General features: G+C 37.3%; 1 protein-coding gene across 1 annotated transcript in view; it reads left to right on the top strand.

Moving 5' to 3' along the window:
- Nucleotides 1-21,673, top strand: part of ADAMTSL1 (ADAMTS like 1) — a 410,929-nt gene that overhangs the window by 189,125 nt on the left and 200,131 nt on the right. The window contains exons 10-13 of the mRNA XM_004581085.3: nt 11,014-11,064; nt 15,816-16,020; nt 17,228-17,375; nt 19,462-19,546. Of these exons, the coding sequence (XP_004581142.2) occupies nt 11,014-11,064; nt 15,816-16,020; nt 17,228-17,375; nt 19,462-19,546 (489 nt within the window). The remainder of the gene's footprint in view (nt 1-11,013; nt 11,065-15,815; nt 16,021-17,227; nt 17,376-19,461; nt 19,547-21,673) is intronic.

Genomic DNA, 21,673 nt, shown 5'->3' with positions numbered 1-21,673 from the left:
TTGATTAGTCCCATTAATAATTGGAGCCCCAGACATACCATGTCTCCAAATAAATGAGCTTTTGACTATTCCCACCATTAAATTTATGCTTTTATGATCTCCTGTGTTATTTTAAGACCTAGAATATAGTGTATGTATAAATGTTGGGGCAGGTGGCTACTCTCAAAAAGAAAGGGAAAGAAAGTGAGAAAAGGGAAAAGAAAATAGACGTTAAGGCAAATGTTAGGAAACAGCTTTTTTATAGAAGAAATAATTAGACAAAGCTGTAAAAATTAAGACTTACCAGTAGGAAAGGTTTGAAATGAAGTTCTGCTACTCAGGGTAGATACTGCAGGCATTGCATACCCAGTGTCAGAGAAAAACCCTTCTGTATTCCAAGGTGAAACATGATGATTTGACAACAGTAGAAGAAATCATAAAAATAGATCTGGTGTATCATCAGGCACAGTAAAATCCAACCGTCATGGAACTGTCTGCTAACTACAGATTTAATTGTCTGATAGTGAAAATAAGAGTGACACATGATATTATACTAACATACTTATGTTTGACTATAGAAACTCCTAGATAGGAAAATACAGTTAATCATACTACAGTGTCATATAATTTTTAGTTTTGATGAAAAGTTATTATATCTAACAACTGAGTTTTTCGTCATTTTTTCCAAACATATAACTCTTTGAGACCTGTTCTAGTACTTAAAAGCAAAATCCCACTTAGATGCTAACTTTATTTTCTTTCCAACTGAGACATACTGTGGACAACAGAAGCAGTGCTGAATATTTTTAGTTTCTTTACTTTATCCTTCTGAGAATCAGTTTTTTCACCCCAAACATAGAGGTGAGAGGACTGTATGTTCCGTTACTTTACAGCTTTAAAAGTTGTGTCCTGTTGTCCAAAAAAGTTGCTTCCTTGGATTTTGTTTTGTATCTTTTTAAATTATTTTAAGCAATAATTCACAAAAATATCAACACCTATTATACAGCTATCATTAGTTGACTAAAGCTGTTAAATTGTCGAATTTGCTAGAGCAATTGTAAAAATGTGACATTGTCAAAGTAAACACCTTTGCCCCTCATCAACTTCTTTAATTAATACCTGATTAACTGAAAAGCTATGAAGTGTTAGTGCTCAAGAGTAGCTGCAAAAACTTACCATTAGCAAATACTTTTCCATGACATTTACATTTTGCCCATTACTATTTGTGTTAAACCAGAATGAACAAAACAGATGTAAACTGGGTGTGACCAGTTTTTGTATTCACCAAAATAGCATCTGCTGTCCTGTTATTTTACTTCATGATGGGCAAAAGTCATACTAATCAACTAAAATTTAAATAGTAAATGTCATTTGTCTCATGTTTACCTAGTGTGATCCTAACACACATAAAGACTTTCAGTGTTTCTAAATCATCGTTTGTTGCTTTACTATGGTCCCCTTCTCCCAACACACACACAGCAAATTCAGTGACTGTATCAGTCATTATTTGAGCATCAGATGGCTCAGAAGCTTTAAAATGCATGAAAATCTTCTGGGAACTGTCTTACATCAGTTGAGATAAGCATGGCAGGTCTCAGGAATCTTATTCTAAACATCTGTCTTGCTTATGATTTTCATCCTCTCTTCCTCTTGTTCCCACCATCTTCTTTCCTCTCATCTATTTTCTCCTTTTGTTTCTCATTATCTTCCCTTCTTATATTCACCAATGACATCCACTGCCTTTAATGATTGTAGATTAGTTCGGGTCATCCAAGGGTTCTTGATGTTAAAGAAATCGCTGACATCTCGCCTATTCCCTTCCAAAAAATTTGCATGTTTTTCTGGCTCTGTTTTGATTCTAAATGCTGACTTGGAAACACTGGTAAGATAACATGTTGCAAGGAAAACAACTAAACACTAGTAAGCCCCAATGCCTGCGAAAGACCACTGCTAATGTTTTTGCTGTGTTTCTTTTCAATCTTATCTATAGCTTACAACATAGATGCAAATCATACATTCAGCCTAGACACCTGGAATTTAGTGATTTAGCATCCTTGGTTTGCACTATTCTAAAATCAAGCTGGAATGTCCACAACATGCAGTAACTTGACATTTTGCTGACGCAGGAATTCAAGTCACTTGTGCAATAAAATCAATCCTAAAGCCCAGCTGGCTGCCCAGCAGTTTCTTCCCAAGAGGTGTTTGTGGCTCTCTGCTGGTGTCATTTATGCAGTAATTTTTTTATGAAGTGACAAAATACTTTTTTTCTATCCAAAATTGGTCTAAAATAGGGAGCCAATATTGAATGCCCATAAAGGAAGTGAAGAGAATCTGAAGTACAAAGATTTAATGACATTTAGCTAAAATTAATGTTTTGAATTGACAACTCAGCCATGACATCACCAGTTCTGTCGTATACTCTACACAGTGCATTGTATATGCTGGTGGTATTCCTAACTTGGGTCTTCCCAGAAATTCAGAGACATATTCCATCTGTGTATCAAGGATCTACTGCATATTTAATTTGTTGTCTGGTTTACATAACTCTGTATTATGAGTACTTTTCCAGGAAACCAAGACAGTCCAGATGTAATCAAATGTAAAATCTTCTCATATGCCTACCTTACAACAATAATAGCTTCTATCTTACACAAAGGGTAGCTTCTTTCAAGTTTCTTCAGTAATTTGTGTAATTTTTATCGCATGGACAAAGGGTCAAAGCCATCATGTCACCAGCAAGCTCCAAAGCATTGCCTATTGTTTAGCAACAACTTTAAAAAGGCATCACTTTAATTAGGCTAATAAGCACTTTATGTTTTCTGAGCAGCTTTAAAGGTAGAAGATGCAACATTTGGCCTTAAATATCTTAGTCTGTGAGACTGGTGTGACTGTTAAGGCTGTCTGGGGAAAATTATGCAAGACCCTGTTTGTGAGAAGATCAGAGAACCACCTTTTCAGATTTTTTTTTTTTGGCACAGATTTTTAGTTTTCCCTCCAAGGCAGTAATGAAGGGGTCTTAAATTGGCAAGGGTTGGACAAGTGAAAAAAGCTCTCACTCATCATACTATCATGGTCACAATCATTAGCAAGCAAATCTGTTCCTAACTGAAACGGTATCCAAACCCCACTTCCCAAAGGAATTCAAAGCCACAGCCCTAAGTAAATGCCCAAACTTGTATGCCCTACACAGCAGTTCCTGTTGAGTTCAAGTGGACTTTCTTCACATAGGGGGTTGGGCGATGATGGGAGGGAAGTCTGGCTCTAGTTAGTAAATTGCATAAACTATAGCTGATCAAGGACCAAATTGTAAAGCGCAAAATAAGCTTCAGAATTGCATCCTAAATAATTATAAGGAAATGTTTTGCATAAGAGGGGCAGTATAAAGCCCATATTCTCATGCTGAAATGGTGACCAGCCACCCAATGGCAATGGAGCCTGGTAGTTTATCGTGGAAGCTTTGGTATAAAACAGGCTGGGTTGGAATTCTGGCCCTGCCACTTACAAGTTGAGTAGCCTTTGGCAAATTGCTAATTCTCACTAAGTTCCAGTTTTTTCTTCCTCTGAAGTGAGGATAATAACAGTACTTACCTCATAAAGTTGTCATGAGGAATAACTGGCGTAATACATTTAAAGAGCTTAGCGGAGTGCCTGACACATGATAAGCACTCTATAAATGTTAGTGGCTGCAGCTGTTACGACTAAGATCATGGTTATGATAATATCCTTGTTACCTCAGAGAAACTCCTCAACTCTCCAGAAATCAGCTTTCACAACAAGCAAAAGATGGAACTGTACAAGTCCTGAAAGTCAGCTTTCTATCTGCTTTCACAGCACTGAGCACAGTTACTAGGAAAATATCATCTTGAACGTAAATGACATTTATCAGACTTTTAGCATAGATTATCATGAGCAATTAAGATAATTAACAGTTCCTGAAAGTTCACTGTACACGTATATGTGCCTCACTTGGCCAGCTGTGAAACATGGCCATTGAATTTACATGCTATTTGTGCCATGCATGTCTCCAGTAAGGAAAGAATGTATAAGGGACAGAAAATGGTTGACTTACTTAGTAGCTAAGGTATGGTGAGATGTGTTCTAATTTCAGAGGCTTCTTAACCTTTATTGTAATAGCTAAGCAACAAGAAAAACACCATAAAAATTTCACTTCTGTTTTCATGCCTTATTTCTAATTAGGTTTTTTTTTTAATCAGACTTCTCATGCTTTACAGAATACATGATCATGCTTTTCTCAAGCTGATAGAAACTTACATATTATCAGATAAGCAACTGTAACTAGTTATAAGGAAAATTCCATTATTCCACCAAGCTAGCTATTCACACACAGAAAGATTACCTTGGCTATTGCATCTTAAAGTATAACTATATATGTAATTTTTAAAATTTTCCTATGATCTAATATAGTAAATACTGTCCTCATCCTTATTTGTAACCTCAATCACTTTGCAGCCATGTATTTTAATAACTCACTCACTTACTCTGTAACTTCTCTAAGTCAGAATTTCATCATCTACATTGAATGTAATATCCCTGACAGAGAGAAACTGTAAGGATTGACTGATATAATGCATGTAAAAATGTTAGCCAGGTGCCAAGCATTCAACAAAGCTTATGCCACGAGACCGTTATTCCACTTACTCCACTGGGACATTATTCCACTGAGCCCAAACCAGTGAAGGTCTTTTCCCAACATCCCTTCTATTTGGAGTTTTTAATGCTTTCATATCCATTAGCTCCAACATCTCTAGGAGGTGGTTAGCATGCCAGAGATTGTCATCTATATTTTACAGATGAAAAAATCAAGGTCAGAGAGGTTAAGTGGCCTACTCAAATTAAGATGGGCCAAAGCAAGTGGGAATGTGGATTTTAGTATTTCCTGCTTCAAAGGTTATCCTATTGTACATAAATGCAGCCAACCTGACTCCCAGTGCAGCACTCATACCACTAGATCCCGTGGTCATCACTGTTCCACAACGTGTGAGATTTGCTTCTACCACAGCCTACACTCACACCGTCATCCCAGAACTGCTGACCATATTGATGCAAAGTTTGGAGGCTTGAATTAACCACACACCCATGTTGAGCAAGCATCTTTAGATATGAATAAGTATGTAACAGTGATCAAACAATGGTCAAATCTGTTTTTGCAAGAAAAGATAAAGAGAGCCAAAGGAAGAAATAGTCCAACCTTATGTTCATTCATATCAAGAATGTTAAGCACAGGAAATATGTGAAAAGATTTGTTATCATTTGACCCAAATATTAAAGCTCATTGGTATTGTTTTATAGCAGAGAATTAATCAGTACCTTAAAAAATGCTATGTGATCTGGACAAGCTCCTTTTTTCTGGTTCTTGTGCAGTCAAGATAAATGAATGTTACTTGCCTGTGATTATGGTTTTAAAAAACTGGAGTCTGTTTACAGAACATTTTCTCATTTGCTCATGCCTCTGCAAATGTTAAGGAATGCCACCAAGTCCTTTAGTCAGCTTTTCCTTACTACAATGAAATGCCTGATGAGTTACTTATAAAGGAATGAGACTGATTTGGGTCCTAATTTCAGATATTGCCAGCCCAAATTAGGCAGCTTCATAGGTGAGGCATCCAGTGAAGCTGGAAAATGGAAGTGGAAGAATGTATGCAGAGGAAGGATCACATCATGGGCCAGGAGTCAAACAGGGCAGCTGGGGCCAACTCTTACACTGTTTAACCAGCCTTCCCACAAGAAGTATGCACATGCCCCAGTGGCCTAAGGACCTTTAATTGGCCACTTCCTAAACATCATAATTAGTTGGTACCATCTCAATACCATCAATTTATGACTTTGGACTTTGACCATTTGCATGAGCTGAGGTAGCCACACCTGGTTCAAACATAGCACTTAGTGTTAGAGGATGAATTTTGAAATAATCATCTTAGTTCAGTGGTTTTCAAGCTATGCTTGAAACAGCTCTGTGTTCTCTCAACAACCACTAGAAAGGGATAAGTCAGATAAATTCCAATGGCATGGGTTTCTGGGCACCTATTTCTAATTCATCCTAAAAATTCTGATCTCATCAGAATGTAGAAGACCATGCAAAGTCCAGGTATGAGGTCCTTAAGATTACATAGAAAGCAACAAGAGCAGCTCCTACTTTCTTGGGTCATTTTGTTCGTATGCCATGACCTTCACATACCACTCGCTACTCATGAGAAAGTGCTGTGTCTTACAACATTTTCTTACCTTTCTCCTGCCTTGTTCTAAACTGTTGCAAAAAGAGAGAGAATTTCTGTGTAGATACTAAAAGAAAAAAAATAAGACAAACTGTTAGCAGAGGTAGATAGAACTTTTTTTTTCTGTGAGGCAGAGAAGCAGGTCACCTATCTGCTGGTTCACTCCCTCAAATATCTATACCAGCTGAGGCTGAGCTAATGCCAGAGCAGGGAGCCAGGAACGCAATCCAAGTCTCCCTCATGGTGGTAGAAATGTGATCATTTGGGCACTGCCTCCTGAGAATCCACCCTGACAGGAGACTTGAGCCAGAAGCCGAGGCAGCAATTGAACTTGGGCATTCTTTTGTGGAATATGAGCATCCTAACCAAGGTTTGAACTGCTAGTCCAAATGCCCTCTCCCACCTAGATGTTTTCCATTGGAATATACAATTTCAGTTCTTGTGACAGCAATGAGTAGGTTAATTAAGAAGTCAACACTTGCAAACAGAGAAATCTGTTAGGTGACTGCTGTGAAGAACCCAAACTTGGGTCACGAAGAGTCATGTTGGCAAATGGTACCAGTGTTGATATATTGACTGGAGAACTGAGTGCCAGTTCTTAACATGGTTAAGAGAACAAAACTGTTCCACAGCACGGATCATAGATGAAAGAATGTCAGTGCCCTGAACAGTGACAGTAATAGTGGTCCAGCAGTAATTGGCAAAGGAAGATAATGAATTGTCTGGGACAGACTGAGCTTGATAAGCCTGGAGTACACCAGTTGTCAGGAAGTCAGAAATGAGGGTCTGTGGCTCAGAGAGCAAGGGGTCATGGGAAATGCACTGAGGCAGACCAGTGAAACCAGGGAAGGGGTCTCCTGGTTCATTTACACTACAAAAGGAACCATAAATTAGTTAAATTGGGATTTTTCTGGAGAAGAGAGATTTCTCACACTATGTAAATTCCACCTCAGAGCCTCATCTTAGTTTGGTTTGTAAAGTCAGAGTAAAGTAGCACCTTAGATCAATTCTGCACAGACGCAATGAAATAGCCTCAGTCCATCCATTGTTGTTGTAAATTCAAATATTTCTGTCTTATACTTCCTCGGATTTTAATTTTGTCATACTTGATATTCTAATGCTATACTTCTAAAAAGAAATACATTATAAAAACAGTTGGAAAACAGGAAAATAAAAAAGGAAAACCAAAAAATCTATAATCTAAACACTAGAAACTAACCTAGTTGTTAGATATATTTATAACATATATGTGTAACCATATCTATATACACCCATATGTTCTTGCGCATATATGTGAACACTTATGAACATGCATACATGTATACAAACTTCATGAAAATGATTGCATATATATGTGAACACAAATTTTAGTATCGTAGATTTTACATTCTATTTTGTACTTATTTTTTTAGTTGATAAACTATGGTTGAGCATTTTTCTGTGTCATTAAAAATGGCTCAGAAAGCTTCATGTTTTTGTGTTACACAATATTTCAGTATGTGTACCTGCTGTACACAAAGCATTCTCATCATCAGACAATTTGCTAAGACATGCAGGTTGACACTTAAATTGTGGCATGATGGACTTACGACTGTTTATTTGTAATACTTAAGGGGAAATCAGTGCGAGGAGGGGAATTGGGAGGGGGAAGGGAAATCCTAGAGCCTATGGAATTGTATCATAAAAAGCAGTCAAATATGTATGTCTATTTATTTATATTATATGTAATAAAAATATAAATATATGTTGATTTTTATATATATACATGTATTTCCCATATATGTATGTGTGGGAACAATGCTATTGGAATTAATACCCAGCTCCGTGTTATGATTATGTTATAAAGCCATTAATTTTTAAAAGTAAACCAAAAAAATCGCCATGCAGTTTGAGAGGATGAGTTAGCATGCCACTTCTGCTTCCATTTGATGACACCAGAATCATCATCTCATCCTTACCTACTGTTCTTACTACCACAACTGCTAAAACAATAGGGTTTTTAGAGGGATCATGTCACTGTCAGCCGTAAGAAGTAGAGAGGTGGTCAGAATTGTTAAGACAATGCAGAATGAGTAGTTTCACTGCAAAACCAACCGCATCTTGTATCTATGTGACCATTTTTAAAAACCATTTTTTTCTGTTTTACTGTTCCCTACACATTCAGACATATGTCTGAGTTCATGTATGCACACATGCACACCCAAAGCCAGACATAAACATGGGGAGACCTAAATTGCATTCTTTTATGTCATCTTTTTCATGATGTATACTTTGCCCAAGAAAAAACAAGGTATCTTTAAAATAAGAAAAAGGAAGTCAAGTTTGGGCAAGACTGGCTTCCTCTTTGTAGTGTAGTGAAAGGTTAGTCCCCTGAGCCCCAAGAGAGAGCTGAGCCCATGCACACTCGAGTATACATTAACAGAACTGGACAGAGCACCACTGTTTTGATATGCTTCTGTTTTTACAGGTGCCATAGAGCCATGTTATGAGTCTTCACCACAGTCCATGCCATAGCAAGACAAATATAGGTATAGTTTCCCTAATGCAGGTTTAAGGATTTTTCATAATGGCTACATCAGTCCAAAGCAAAGCCCAACATTTTGAATCCTATACTTTGGCTTTTGTTCCCTTGCTTCAGATTCACATGTCTCCATCAAAGTTATTATCCTGGTTTTAAATGTCATCAGCAGATAAATCAACTGACAGAGATCTGCAACAGCTCATTCTAATACTGAAGATAACAAATTATAACTCTAATTTTTTCCAGAAGAGAGGCAATGCTATACATTTTTGCATTTAGAAATTGATATAGACATTAATGAAAATAATAGACCAGGCAAGACACAACTTCAAAGTCAATTTGATTTACTTCTTAATTGACTACCATTATACAACAGTGTATGTCCAAAGTTATTAATAGAACATTGGAAAAGTTGGCAGTCTTAACAAAATAGTCATTTTAGAAAGAAAGGTTCCTTAATTACTAAATGTAAAATTATTGGAATGAGATCACGTGAGTCTAACAAAATGCAAGATTAGGCTTTCATCCAATTTCTTCTCTGTCAGAGAAAGTAGGAAAGCTAGAAAGTTTAACACAGAAAAGTTTAATGTAATATTCATGTAATTCTTGTGTTAAAGATCTATGGGGTTTTGGGGCACCCCAATGAGCAGCATGCAATTACGTAAACAGTATGTTACTTTGGAGTAAGACAGACACACACACACTAAGAAAATTTCCTCACACTAATGAGTGTGAAAACATTTAGTCAAACACAATTTAATGATGTAAAATAAGCAAACAAATCCGGACCCTGGTGATTTTCCTTCCTAAAACTAGATATCTACATAATTTTGTTTTCCACTTTCTTTCAAACAAATGTCATCTTCCCTGTGTGTCCTTGCCTTTCAGTGATCTCTTCAACAACTCCGCAGATCTCACTCCCACTCCCCTCTGCGTCTCCCATGATCTCATCAGGACCATTTTCATCTTTCTGATCAACAACAGCACACCCAGCTCACCTTTCCCCCCAAATGCTTCAGTTTGCTAGTCACATAAAAAGAACAAATATTATGTCATCCCATGTCATCAGCTGAAGTCAGAATTAAAGTCTTAGTTTATTTAAGTATAAACATATTTACGTGGACTGGTTGGTACTATGAATATTTATTCATAGAATACAAAGGTCCCGTTAGCACTCTCAACAGGGGCTTTCTATCATTTGCCAGTTACAAAAGAGGCAGTTTCTGCCCAAACCCTGGCCCATCATGTCAGTTTCTCTGTCATCTACTCTTGATGGAGGCTCTGTTGTAGTAACTCCAACTCTGAAACCCCTAAGCCATAAATCCTCCACAACCCAGGAAACCAGCACTTGGCAAGGACCCAGGCTTACCAATGGAAGGCTTTAGTTAAAATTGTAGCAAAATTAATGCCATTTCAGTAAATAACTCTGGGAGCTTCAGAGAGAACCTCTGGTAGCATTTCCTGTGAATCTGGTAGCTTCTTCGCTGTCTATACTTTACAAATTTTCCACAACAATCACGACTACCACCCTACTAGCACTTAACACTCTTTAACATTCTATAACTATCAAAAGCCATTCATAGAAATTTTTCACCACTTTATTTGGATCATTTCCTTTTACTAATAGTTGTCTACTAGGATTAATAATCCCCCTCCTTTTATAAAACACCCAAATGGTAGTTTTCCAGGCATTCATAGCATCTTTAGACCTGCCAAGGGAAGAACCCAATTTGCTAATGCATATTGCATAGTACTATGAGTGCAGAAGAACACATTCTGGTGCTTAAAGAGCTCGCGCTCTCTCTCTCTCTCTCTCTCTCTCTCTCTCTCTCTCTCTTTCTCTCTCTCTCTCTCATCAAAAGTAAGACAGCAACTGCAATTGCTCAGTGAGCATCTGGAAGTAGCATTCATAATGATGATGATGATAATGACCTCATAGGATGTATAATTTGAGGATTAAAGAACATTTACAAGCTTATCGTGTCACAGTTAATGATGAGGTGCCAAGTTTTCTTGCCACCATCCTTTACAGAGGTATTTCCTGCTTGGATCAGAGGACTAATTGTAATAAATGGTGCCCTTTTTCAAAGACCTGCCCCATCCTAAAAGTATGCTAGCTAGCCTGTAGATATTGAACTGTTTTAGTGAGTGTTGTTTTTCAGAGATAATTTGTTAATGTTATTTTGCAATTGTGTAAAGAATTGTATAATGTAATCATTTAGTGTTTATTTTATTGTGTGTACCTTCTACTCAGAGGGTTGGCATTGTTGTTCCTAACAGTGACGGATACAAGCAGATCATGCCTTATGACCTCTACCACCCCCTTCCTCGGTACGTAAATCAATCGTCCTGATGTTAGAATTAGCAAATTAGTCTGCTGCTTTTATATATACATATGTATGTGTATATATATATAAACACACCCATATATATATACATATGGAGAGAATCTGTATTTTTCTGTAACAGTAAAATGGTAGATGGTGTATTTTGCAATTCACCTTGAGCTCTGCTTTTGAATAACACTGGCCTGCTCAGACTGTAAGCTTGCCATTCAAAAACCATTTAAGATAAGTGCTGTTACATTGGCGTGGATGCAATTCTGATTAGAGACAGTGTATGGGTTTGTGTTATGTCTTTCTTTCACTCGCTTTGTCCTTTTCTGTGTTTCCTCTGCAACAGGATCCCGGTCATTAAAGCTCTATTGCTAACTGTTAAACAAACACTGCTTAATGTATTATTGCTGTACCGTGGAGGTAGAATTCCAGATGTGGTATTCTCCTGCATAGGGATTTTATCTCCTTATTATTGCAAAGAAGTTATAATTAAGTTTTAAAATGGTGATTGGCTTTAGATCTTTACTGTTAAAATATTTGGGGCAATTTATTTTCCTAAAAGAAAACATAAATTCAATATGATGCATAATTTCATAAAATTCAGTATTTTTAAAACTAGAAAGATGAAAGTGAGTCAAGAACTTGTGAAATAGCTCATCAATTCATAATATATTCATAAGAAAAGTGGATCAATGAAGAATACATTATGCTCATACATACTATAAGAATATGTGAAACAGCTGCACAGATAGTAGATAGAAGGATGAAGTTGGAATAGATGCTCTATTTTGTTTGCTTCTTGGGCCCTCATGGGATCAGCTGTTATTTAGAACCAGTGCTTTAGATCAGATCATAAATAGTTGAAATAACTCATAGTAGCTTTCTCAATCCCAAATTAAACCAAGCCCGGATACTAATTTTATTTTGAACTGTAAAATAAAGCAAAAATAAAAAAATCTCTGAATATCTAATGAGTTTGAGTCAAAATACAGGTCTATTGAGTTATCTGGTCCAACTTTTCCTTTCCTAACTATAATATTTATACACTCTGGAGATGTTAGAAATATATACATATACACATTCATGTTCATATTTGTATATTCACATACATGAGTACCTAGCCTCTATTTAAATATTTACAGTGACTTGCGGAGAACTTACTTTTCACATCTAATAGCAGTAACTAGAAAAGGGAGTTTTATCTATGCCAGTTATTGTTGTAGGTTAATTTAGTGGCTTCCTCATTTATCAGCTCTCTCCTTTCCTATGAGTATATTGATAAAGAGAATAACAAATATAGCATATTCCTGGTATATCATTTTGCTGTCTTGATACAGAAATCTGAAAAAACAATTTGAGAAAATATTCAAAAGGTAATTTAACGATACTAAGGCTTCATTTGATTTCAGTTTCTATATCTATAAAATAACTATCTATAAGACACGAATATCTGTTTGGTGGAAAGCCATCCAACTTCAAGATAAGCAGAAGTGAGCAACACGAACTGTATGTTTTTCCTCTACTGGACATAGCCCTAGGTTCTCTTGTTTCTATTTCTCTGGCACAGCTAATGCCTACCCAAGGCTAAACCTGATTGGAACTTTTCCCACATGGCCAGTGCCCAGTTGGGTATTGAAGTGATTCTCCCTGCTGTTAGTTTGAATCGTGTTGGATACACATTTGGCATATCCATGTATCACAATGAAAGGGAAAATTGCAAATACTGACTGCATTTTTTACTTGCACTTCTGCTCCTAGAGTAGTACTGATGATAGATAATCCACTGGATTGAGAAGGTCTTCATAAATGGAAGCTGTTTCTACAAATGGGTCTTCATTTCATCAGAAAAATTAGGCTCAAAAGAGATTCTTCAATGACAACTACACATTGAGCAAGGCCAAGGCTTTATTAATTGAATTATTTAGATCTACTTAAGACCAAACATGCAGATAAAGACACAATTCACATATCTTTATTCTTTCCTGCTTAGTCTTTACCTGTAATGTGTTTCTGAACGTAGCAATGTAGGTTGGTGAATTACCTTTACTCTTGATCAATGCATGCCATTTTCCTCATCTTTCTTAATTTTGAGAATTTCATCAACTAAAAGCCAAAAAAGTTAAGCTGTATGATTTATTAATTCATTTAATGTTCTTCCAGGAGAGCATTGTTAAACATGTCTTTTTTTTTTTTAATTCCAATCATTAACCTGGTCATTGTCTTAAAATCTCCTGACTGATACTCTTAGATTTTTCTATATTTTAAAACACTTACACATGTTTTGCTCTGAAATTCCATGTAACCCTATTGTTATGAGGACTCACAAGATTATTTTTAATGTACAGAACTGTAGCGGGATGAAAACATGCTATAAAAGAGCAATATTAGCCTCATTTTTCTTTCTATGAACACTGACATTGAAAAGGATACTTACTACTATCTGTGAAATTACACTAGGGTCACATCCAAGTGTTAAGACAGAAACTAAGGGCCTGGCACTGGTGGTCTAGCGGCTTAAGTCCTCGCTTTGCACGACCAAGATCCCATATGGGCACCGGTTCTAATCCTGGCAGCTCCACTTCCCATCCAGCTCCCTGCTTGTGACCTGGGAAAGCAGAGAGGATAGCCAAAAGCCTTGGGACCCTGCACCTGCATGGCAGACCTGGTGGAAGTTCCTGGCTCTTGGCTTTGGATCAGCGCAGCACCGGCCGCTGTGGTCACTTAGGGAGTGAATCATCAGACGGAAGAACTGCCTCTCTGTCTCTCCTCCTCTCTGTATATCTGACTTTGTGATAAAAGCAAATAGATCATTTTAAAAAAAAGACAGAAATCAATCACTCTCCCTTTAGAGGGTTCAGCTTTGGGGACTTTTGAGTACCCATTTTAGAAATATGGCATGTTCATATTCAAAGAGATGAAATGTACATTGTACATTAGAAAGTGTATTTTCATTTGGTCATCAGAGGTAATCCATTTGAGACTAAATACTTAATAAATTTAGTCCCATTTCAGTCTGCACCAGGCCTGACATCCACCTTCAGAAGAAGTCATTTCAGAGATTTCCATGGAGACAAATGAGAACTGATCTCATCCTTTTGGGAGAGAAACTCTTGATAGAGACACCCTGCTGAAGGGATCAGAAGGTCTCCTGGAGCTAGACTGGCAGCCTTGGTTTCTCCACAGTCATCTTTCTCTTCTATGTCTCCTGGGGAAAATGTGTAGGAAGATGTTGCACTTGGCAGCTGATTAGATAATTGCTGTTCCCTAAAGTAGAGCAGTACAGCACAAATGTGGAGAACAACTCATTGTGACTGGGAAAACACACATGGTTCTGGCTCACACAGAAGAGTAAAAAGCTCACATGGTATACATTAAACTCTACTTACAGGACAATTAAAGTCTCCATGGTATGCCTGTGTAATATTTTAAGTTTTATCTTAAAATTTAACTCTTGAGGTAAATCAACTCAGTATTATTTTCTCTTTCATGAGGTCCTTAGAAGTCATCATCAACAGCAGAATCCATGCCAGGAAGATAATCTCAGAGTATTCAATTCTGATATTTCTAATTTTAGAAGTTCTGCATTCTCTAGGGCTAGAGAATGAGAAGCGATAGACAAAGATCTCCCTCCACATCGGGTCCCAGGTACTTTAGAGCTGCATTGAGCTCTGAAGAAAAAAATCAAAGAAATTCCTTTAAGTGCTGTTGAAAATATTACTTTCTACCTTTTGTTATACCTAGATTCAGAAACCCACAGATTTTTCTATCAAAATTAAATCCCTCACAGTGGGATGACTATAACTCAAAATAACTTACTACATATTTTACGAATAAGAAGAGTTCCAAACCTCCAAATATAATGTCAAAAAAGATTTGATTAGTGCACATTGTATGTATCTGTTGAACTATTCCACTGTACCTCTTAAATGGTTACTGTAACTATTATTTATTTTTAAACCATCAATGTTTAATGAGATGTAAATGTGAACTAATCCAAATTGATCATTGAACTTGGAATATGTGTATCAAATTATCACACCACACCTTATAAATATGTATAACTAAAAATAACATCAAGAAGTAAAATAAGGTGATAGGGAAGACATACAAACAAAACAAAGCCTCTTGGCAATTCTAGGGATCTTTTACTGGAGAAACTGCCAGCATATCTAAACAGTTTCACCTCCAGTGAATAATGGCACAGTTTGAACACCAAAACTGTGCTGAAGCTTTAGATTTCTGGTCTTAAAGCTAACAATTGCAGGAGCAAGGGAAAAGGTCTTTTGTTTGCTTTGATTTCTTACAATATTCTCCTGCAAAAGATACCCTCAAGTTAAGTAACAATATTCCATTGAAACTGTTCAGCCAAGTGAGCACTACTAGCATTAACTGGTAATCCAACTTCTGTTTTGGTAGAGCTATACCTTGACACTATAGGAAGAAGGACTGAGCACTGAAATGCCATCTTTTGTGCAGCTTACAGGCAGCACAGACATCCTATGTGTAGCTGTTAAAACTGAATTTCTGAATATCTCTGGTTTGCTTCATGGTTTACAAAACACTTGCCAATGTGGAATTCTTCTCTTGCTCCTCGAATTTCAGAAGCTCACTGGCTTTTGGTGCTTTGAACCACAGCCTCTGAGAACCGGATTCTCCATCCAGGCACGGGAACTGGGGTTGGTCTGGCAGGTCACTGAGATGTGGCCATGTGCATGTCTGCCCTGATGACTCCCCTTGCTTCTGTAGGTGGGAGGCCACCCCGTGGACCGCGTGCTCCTCCTCCTGTGGGGGGGGCATCCAGAGCCGGGCAGTTTCCTGTGTGGAGGAGGACATCCAGGGGCATGTCACTTCAGTGGAAGAGTGGAAATGCATGTACACCCCTAAGATGCCCATCGTGCAGCCCTGCAACATTTTTGACTGCCCTAAATGGCTGGCACAGGAGTGGTCTCCGGTAACTGTGCCTTCTTTCTTTGTTCATTAGGAGAGTAAGTCCGCTCCTCCCTCTCATGGTCATTGCCCCATCGAGTACCCAGCAGACCTCCACCCTTCTTATCAGGAGGTGTCTAGAGACCTACCACTGAGCTCATGGAATAGGGATGCCCCAACACCAAGATGGCCAAAGTCTATAATCTTTTTCCTTAAAGTCTTGCTCCAAACTGCCTCTATTGTTCCTCAGAAAATGTTTTCTTAAATGGCCTGGGGCAGCAGATGCCTTTCAAGAGTAGTTGAGGCTGAGTTCCCTGTTAGAGTGGCTTCAGTGATAAAGCTCTGTAGCCCACACATTTGTTTTCATTTTCTATGTATATTCCAATATCCAAAAGAGGTCTCAGTGAATGAAAATTAAAACTAAGTATGTTATTCATTGGGAATGGTGGTGGGGAGAGGGGAAAGAAATGAAAAGCATAATATTTAAAATTGTGATAAAATAGGATAGTTAAAACAAAGAAATTACAGATATTAGGAAACCTGCTGTAATTAAACATAGAATGTTATTTGGGTTTCCTGGCTGCTAAAAAAAAGGAACCAGCAAAGGAGCTGGAAAGACATGTGACTTCTTCCATGGAAATAACTAAAGACTCTCTGAACCTTGAGATTTTGTAGAGGTACATCATCCATGTTGCTTCTCTGTACCTAGACATGCTAGCAGACATGTGTGCCATTGGAGTTGTTATCTTCATATGGACACTGAAAGAGCTCCTATAAATTCATTTTCCATTTCAGTACAATTGCCACAATGTAATTATCCATGCCACAGTATAATTAGCTGTGATGGCAGTTTATAATCCTTGAATACCTACATTGAAGCTAGCATTTCCATATTTTTGATTGCATTCACTAGCAAAGAAACTAAATAAAAATAAAATGATGTTAATTACAATTTGTTTGTGCTTGGTTTGAAACATTGCATGAAGTTGATGCTTCGGGATTGCTGACTGGTTAACCCAAAGCTAATAAACTGAAAATGATCGAATTTTCAGCCAGCTTCTCCTCAATAGCCCAATGAAATAAAGACCCTATGACTGATAACAAGTGCTACAAATCCACCCGGAGTCCTCATATGAAAGGGAGCCCTAAATTATGAAAGCTGGGAGATGGGAAGCAACAGCAGTGTGCAAGGCTTTGTCTATGAGTCTCCTTTCCTTGCAATGTCTTTTCAGTGCACAGTTACATGTGGTCAGGGCCTCAGGTACCGTGTGGTCCTCTGCATTGACCATCGAGGGATGCACACAGGAGGCTGCAGTCCCAAAGCAAAGCCCCACATAAAGGAGGAATGCATCATACCCACTCCCTGCTACAAGCCCAAAGGTAACTTGACAGTTGCTCTTGCTTTCTATGTGTATCCTGATGCTGTTTTTAATTCCCTGGAATGCATTTTAACTATCCCAAATGTTTTAGGGAAAGATTCCTTGTAAATTAGACTATACTAAATGGACTTAATTATTTATAAACAAAACTCCAAATGACTCTGATTGTAAACTTTTATTAATTACTAAAGTCTCTATATTAATATGGAAATCTATATAGTTATCTCCCAGCTCAAACCAATATTTGGAGATTATTGCTAAAAATACTAGATATATCCACTTAAGGAGAGATTATATGTTACTATAAATATTTCTTACTATTGAAAACAAGAGAATAAACCCAAATGTGTTTACTTTGCTAAGATTGAAACCCAGAAGTCACATTCTTCAATCCAATGAAACAGAAAATTTTCTTTTTATATTGAAAATTAAACCACTAACATGAACCTGAATTCCAGAATGTGAATTAAATGCTTCTGAAAAGAAGTCATAATATAGCTGCTTATTGTGCTGTTATGTTATCCTGGGTAAGAATGAGTGGTGTCATGAAATCTAATTCATGTTATAGACAGAAATCAAATGACAGTGCTTTAGAAGTCATCTTTTCTACAATTTTATCTCTAAGGCTGTGTCCCCATCTATAAACTGGGATAATAACAGTGTCTCCTTCAGAGACTGTGAGCTCAGAAACCATGTGAGGGTTAAATGAGACAGAATGCCAATTGGATGCTTACCTAGTAGTAAGTTCTCCACGAAAGTTAACTCCTGACTATCATCAGTGTCCTCCAGCGTAAGGAAGTGGTCCCAGTACATCTGATAGGATCCATTCAAACCAAAGCTTGCTGTCTTGTAAGCTTGCTGTTGGTGCCAAAATGAACAGTTTGCACCGAAGGATGCAAAAGAAGTAGCTGTCACTCTCAGGTAGTTGTATTGACTGAAGTCATTTACTTGGGATAGATAAAATACTGTACGTTGTTGTTACACTTCAAATGTTAGCAAATCTTTGTGGCTTTGGCAGCTTTGCATTTCTTTTGTGCTGTTTTCTACTGTAAACAATTGCTGCACACAAAGAACCAGAAAACAGCCAGTTACTTATTAGCCCTGTCTTTAGCCAGCTGCTTCAAAGCAAAGCAGTTTGTAGTTAACAATCAAGAACAAAATCTGTTTTTTCGCAACTAAAAAGTGAGCCTGGCTCTCTAAACATCATTAAAATACCAGATAATCCTATGGTGTGTGCATATATAAGCATATTTCTTTCATCTTTGCAATTATGCGTTATAAAGTGGTGATAGGGCTTCACTGGCTCATGCTATAAAGGCAAATATGCCTATAAATGACCCTAATAAACATGTCAGAATGGGAATCTTGGCACTTACTTCTGTAGCAGCCATTAAAACCTCCCTTTTTCTTCTTCTCCACAATTCTTCCCCCAGGAAGTACTTGGAAAGTTTGTTCTGAATTGTTTGTTAAAAGTAGATAAGTAGGTGAAACTAGTCAAATTACAGGTTATGAACCCTAAATTGTGCATATTCTGATTGTCAGTGGGCCTCTGGGTGGTGTTAAAAGAATCATATCTAAGGATACCTGAATCTGTCAAAGGGGCAGAGTTTGTTTTCAATAACCTGACACGGATCACACTGAACCAAAAGGACCAAAACAAAGAAAGCTTTTTAGAATGTATGAAAAACCACAGTCTTCTTAGTGTTTGTTTTGCTTAATAAACAGCACTCAAATTTTAAAGTAGGAAATAGTGAAAAATACTTTGATTTTCTTTCATTGGAATATTGAGCTACTGCTATTAGAATTCTGACTTCCATAATAAAAAAAAGCAGTCTCCTTTGCCATACAGCATAACGGGAGAAGCACATATGCGGAGAGTTGTGTTATGAAGTATTTTAAAAATTCAGCTCCATTTCCTTGAAAAAACTGTTATTATCATCGGAGGCAGCAGTTCACCCAAAGACTTCTTAACCACTTGCAGTTACATGCAGTGTAAATAAGAATTGATGGGGAGGAAAGATGGCTTTCCCTGAAATCTCAGGTTGGTTCTAACTCCCTGTTTTTTAATCTGTGCACTTGATTCTCAGAGAAGCTTCCAGTAGAGGCCAAGCTACCGTGGTACAAACAAGCTCAAGAGCTAGAAGAAGGAGCTGCTGTGTCAGAAGAGCCCTCGTAAGTTTCAGAAGCACAAACTATTTCATTTCTGAAGCTAATTCGATAAAGCCTTGACTCCCTGGTTGTGGCTTTCGTGGGTTCTGAACTAAATGCAATCAGCTTACCAAAAGGAAAAGGAAAATGTTTGGCTCTGTAGATGGGGACTTATTAGTTTGAAGGTGTTTGCCAAAAACTGATGATTGAGCTATACATAGTCACCGGTTTTGTATGAAGTAGGGAAATACAAGTGAATGTTTACTCTCTTTTCAAAAGCTGACACCCATTCTCTTGGTAAAGGGCCGGAAGTGAGAAAGCCCTCTTGGTATCTGATGATACACAGCAGGTTTGATATGAAAACCCCTGAGAAGTGTTTACACTCCTTTCTACTTCAATTTTGCAATATACAGAGTCTTCAAAAAGTTCATGGGAAATGCATATTATGAAAATAACATGGATTTCAAAAATTATTGCACCAGAATAAGCATACTTTTTAAATTTCATTGTCCTTCAACCTTTTTTTTGTACCAGTTGCTCAAAGTTCCATGCCTGTGCCTTTTGACTGAGACCATGAAATGTGTAAGACCAATAGATACAGATTCCTCAGATACTTCCAACGAAGAAACAAGGAAAAAGACATAAGCCAACAGATTGATGATTGATTGATTGATAAATGTCTGTTGATTCCAAAAGAAAACACTAATAGCTGTATCAACAGCACCATTGTACAAATAACAAAATATTCTTACTTAGTTGATTAGGATACAAAGGGTCAAGGGCTACAGGGTGAAAGTGGGTAATACCGTTGTTTCCACACTAATATTATCATTTTTCCCTGTATCTGGGGTTAGGGGAGTTACAAAGGGAAAAGCCCCACCCAACCTCCCACCCATCCCAGATCCCCAACGGGAGATGCACTCCGAGATGGTTTCCAAGCTCAATCTGTAGTTTAATTTTATCTAGACATCTAAATGAACATTGTAATCAGTCTATTCAAATACAATTTAGGATTTTCTCAAATTCATCTTATTTAAATATAGATTTTACGTTATTTGCCAAATCTAAATCTCACTCTATACAGAGGTTTGTGTTCCTAAATCTCACTCTATACAGAAGGAAATTTAACAAGAAATAAAAAAGTGGGGTGGGCATTCAGCCTACTGATTCATATGCTAGTTAAGGTACCTGAATATCAGAGCAGCCATAATGGAGTACCAGCGTTTAACCAACTCCTGAATTCTGCTTCTAGACAGTGCGCACTCTAGCAGGCAGAAGGGATCTCTCAAGTCACTGGATTCCTGCCATTCATTTGGTGTGACCTGGACTGAGTTCCTGGTTGCTGGCTTCAGCCTAAGCCAGTCCTTGCCATTTTAGGCATTTGGGGAGTAAACTAGGGAATGGCAGCTTTCTCTGTCTTTCTCTCTTCCTATCTAATAAATGAAAAATAGAGTTTATATGCATAATTCAAAATATTGGCTTGTATTTTGAATAACAACAGCAAGTTGCATTGACATAACAAAGGTTATTCATAAAGAATAGCATGAGGTCAATTATTTCACAGAAAAATGGGGGCATATATTAGTATTTTTTACTTAAAAAGACAATTAAGCAAAACTTTCATTTTTTTCTGTACTATAAAATTTTGCAACCACCTTTTTAAAAATTCTTTGAGAGAAAGCATCCAGTAATTGCAGAATTTTGGAGAAAAAGCAAAGGTTGAAGATGGCAGTGCACCCAGTAAATGATTATATATGAAAATGAAAATTTTTGTGTCTCTCCTGCCAGTACCCAGTTTGACAGACCTCTAGGTGCTGCAGAGGAAGTGAACAGTTCATTTTAGAGGAGTATTAACTCCTTAATCCACTAAGGTCCTATTGAAGACACAGAAAGATGCTGTGTAATTGGACCTGGTTACTCCTTATGTGTATTCTTTAGTTAAATGTTTAAAACCAGATGTGCATTGTTTTACCTAAATGAACTCTCTATTTGCAAGGTATAAAGCATAATCCCATCTCTAACATTGTATTAAGAGTTATGTTAAACAACATAACAAAATTGAAAATAAAAGCATTTTATGGCTGTAATTAAACATCTTTCCTGCTATTAGATCTTTCTCAAATAAGTGGAATTTAATGCTTCTGCAGAAGC

This window comes from Ochotona princeps, chromosome 14 (genome assembly GCF_030435755.1).
Source record: "Ochotona princeps isolate mOchPri1 chromosome 14, mOchPri1.hap1, whole genome shotgun sequence".
In the NCBI taxonomy this organism is placed as follows: Eukaryota; Metazoa; Chordata; class Mammalia; order Lagomorpha; family Ochotonidae; genus Ochotona; species Ochotona princeps.
Note: the sequence above shows the minus strand (reverse complement) of the source record. Positions and strands in the feature narration are given on the sequence as shown.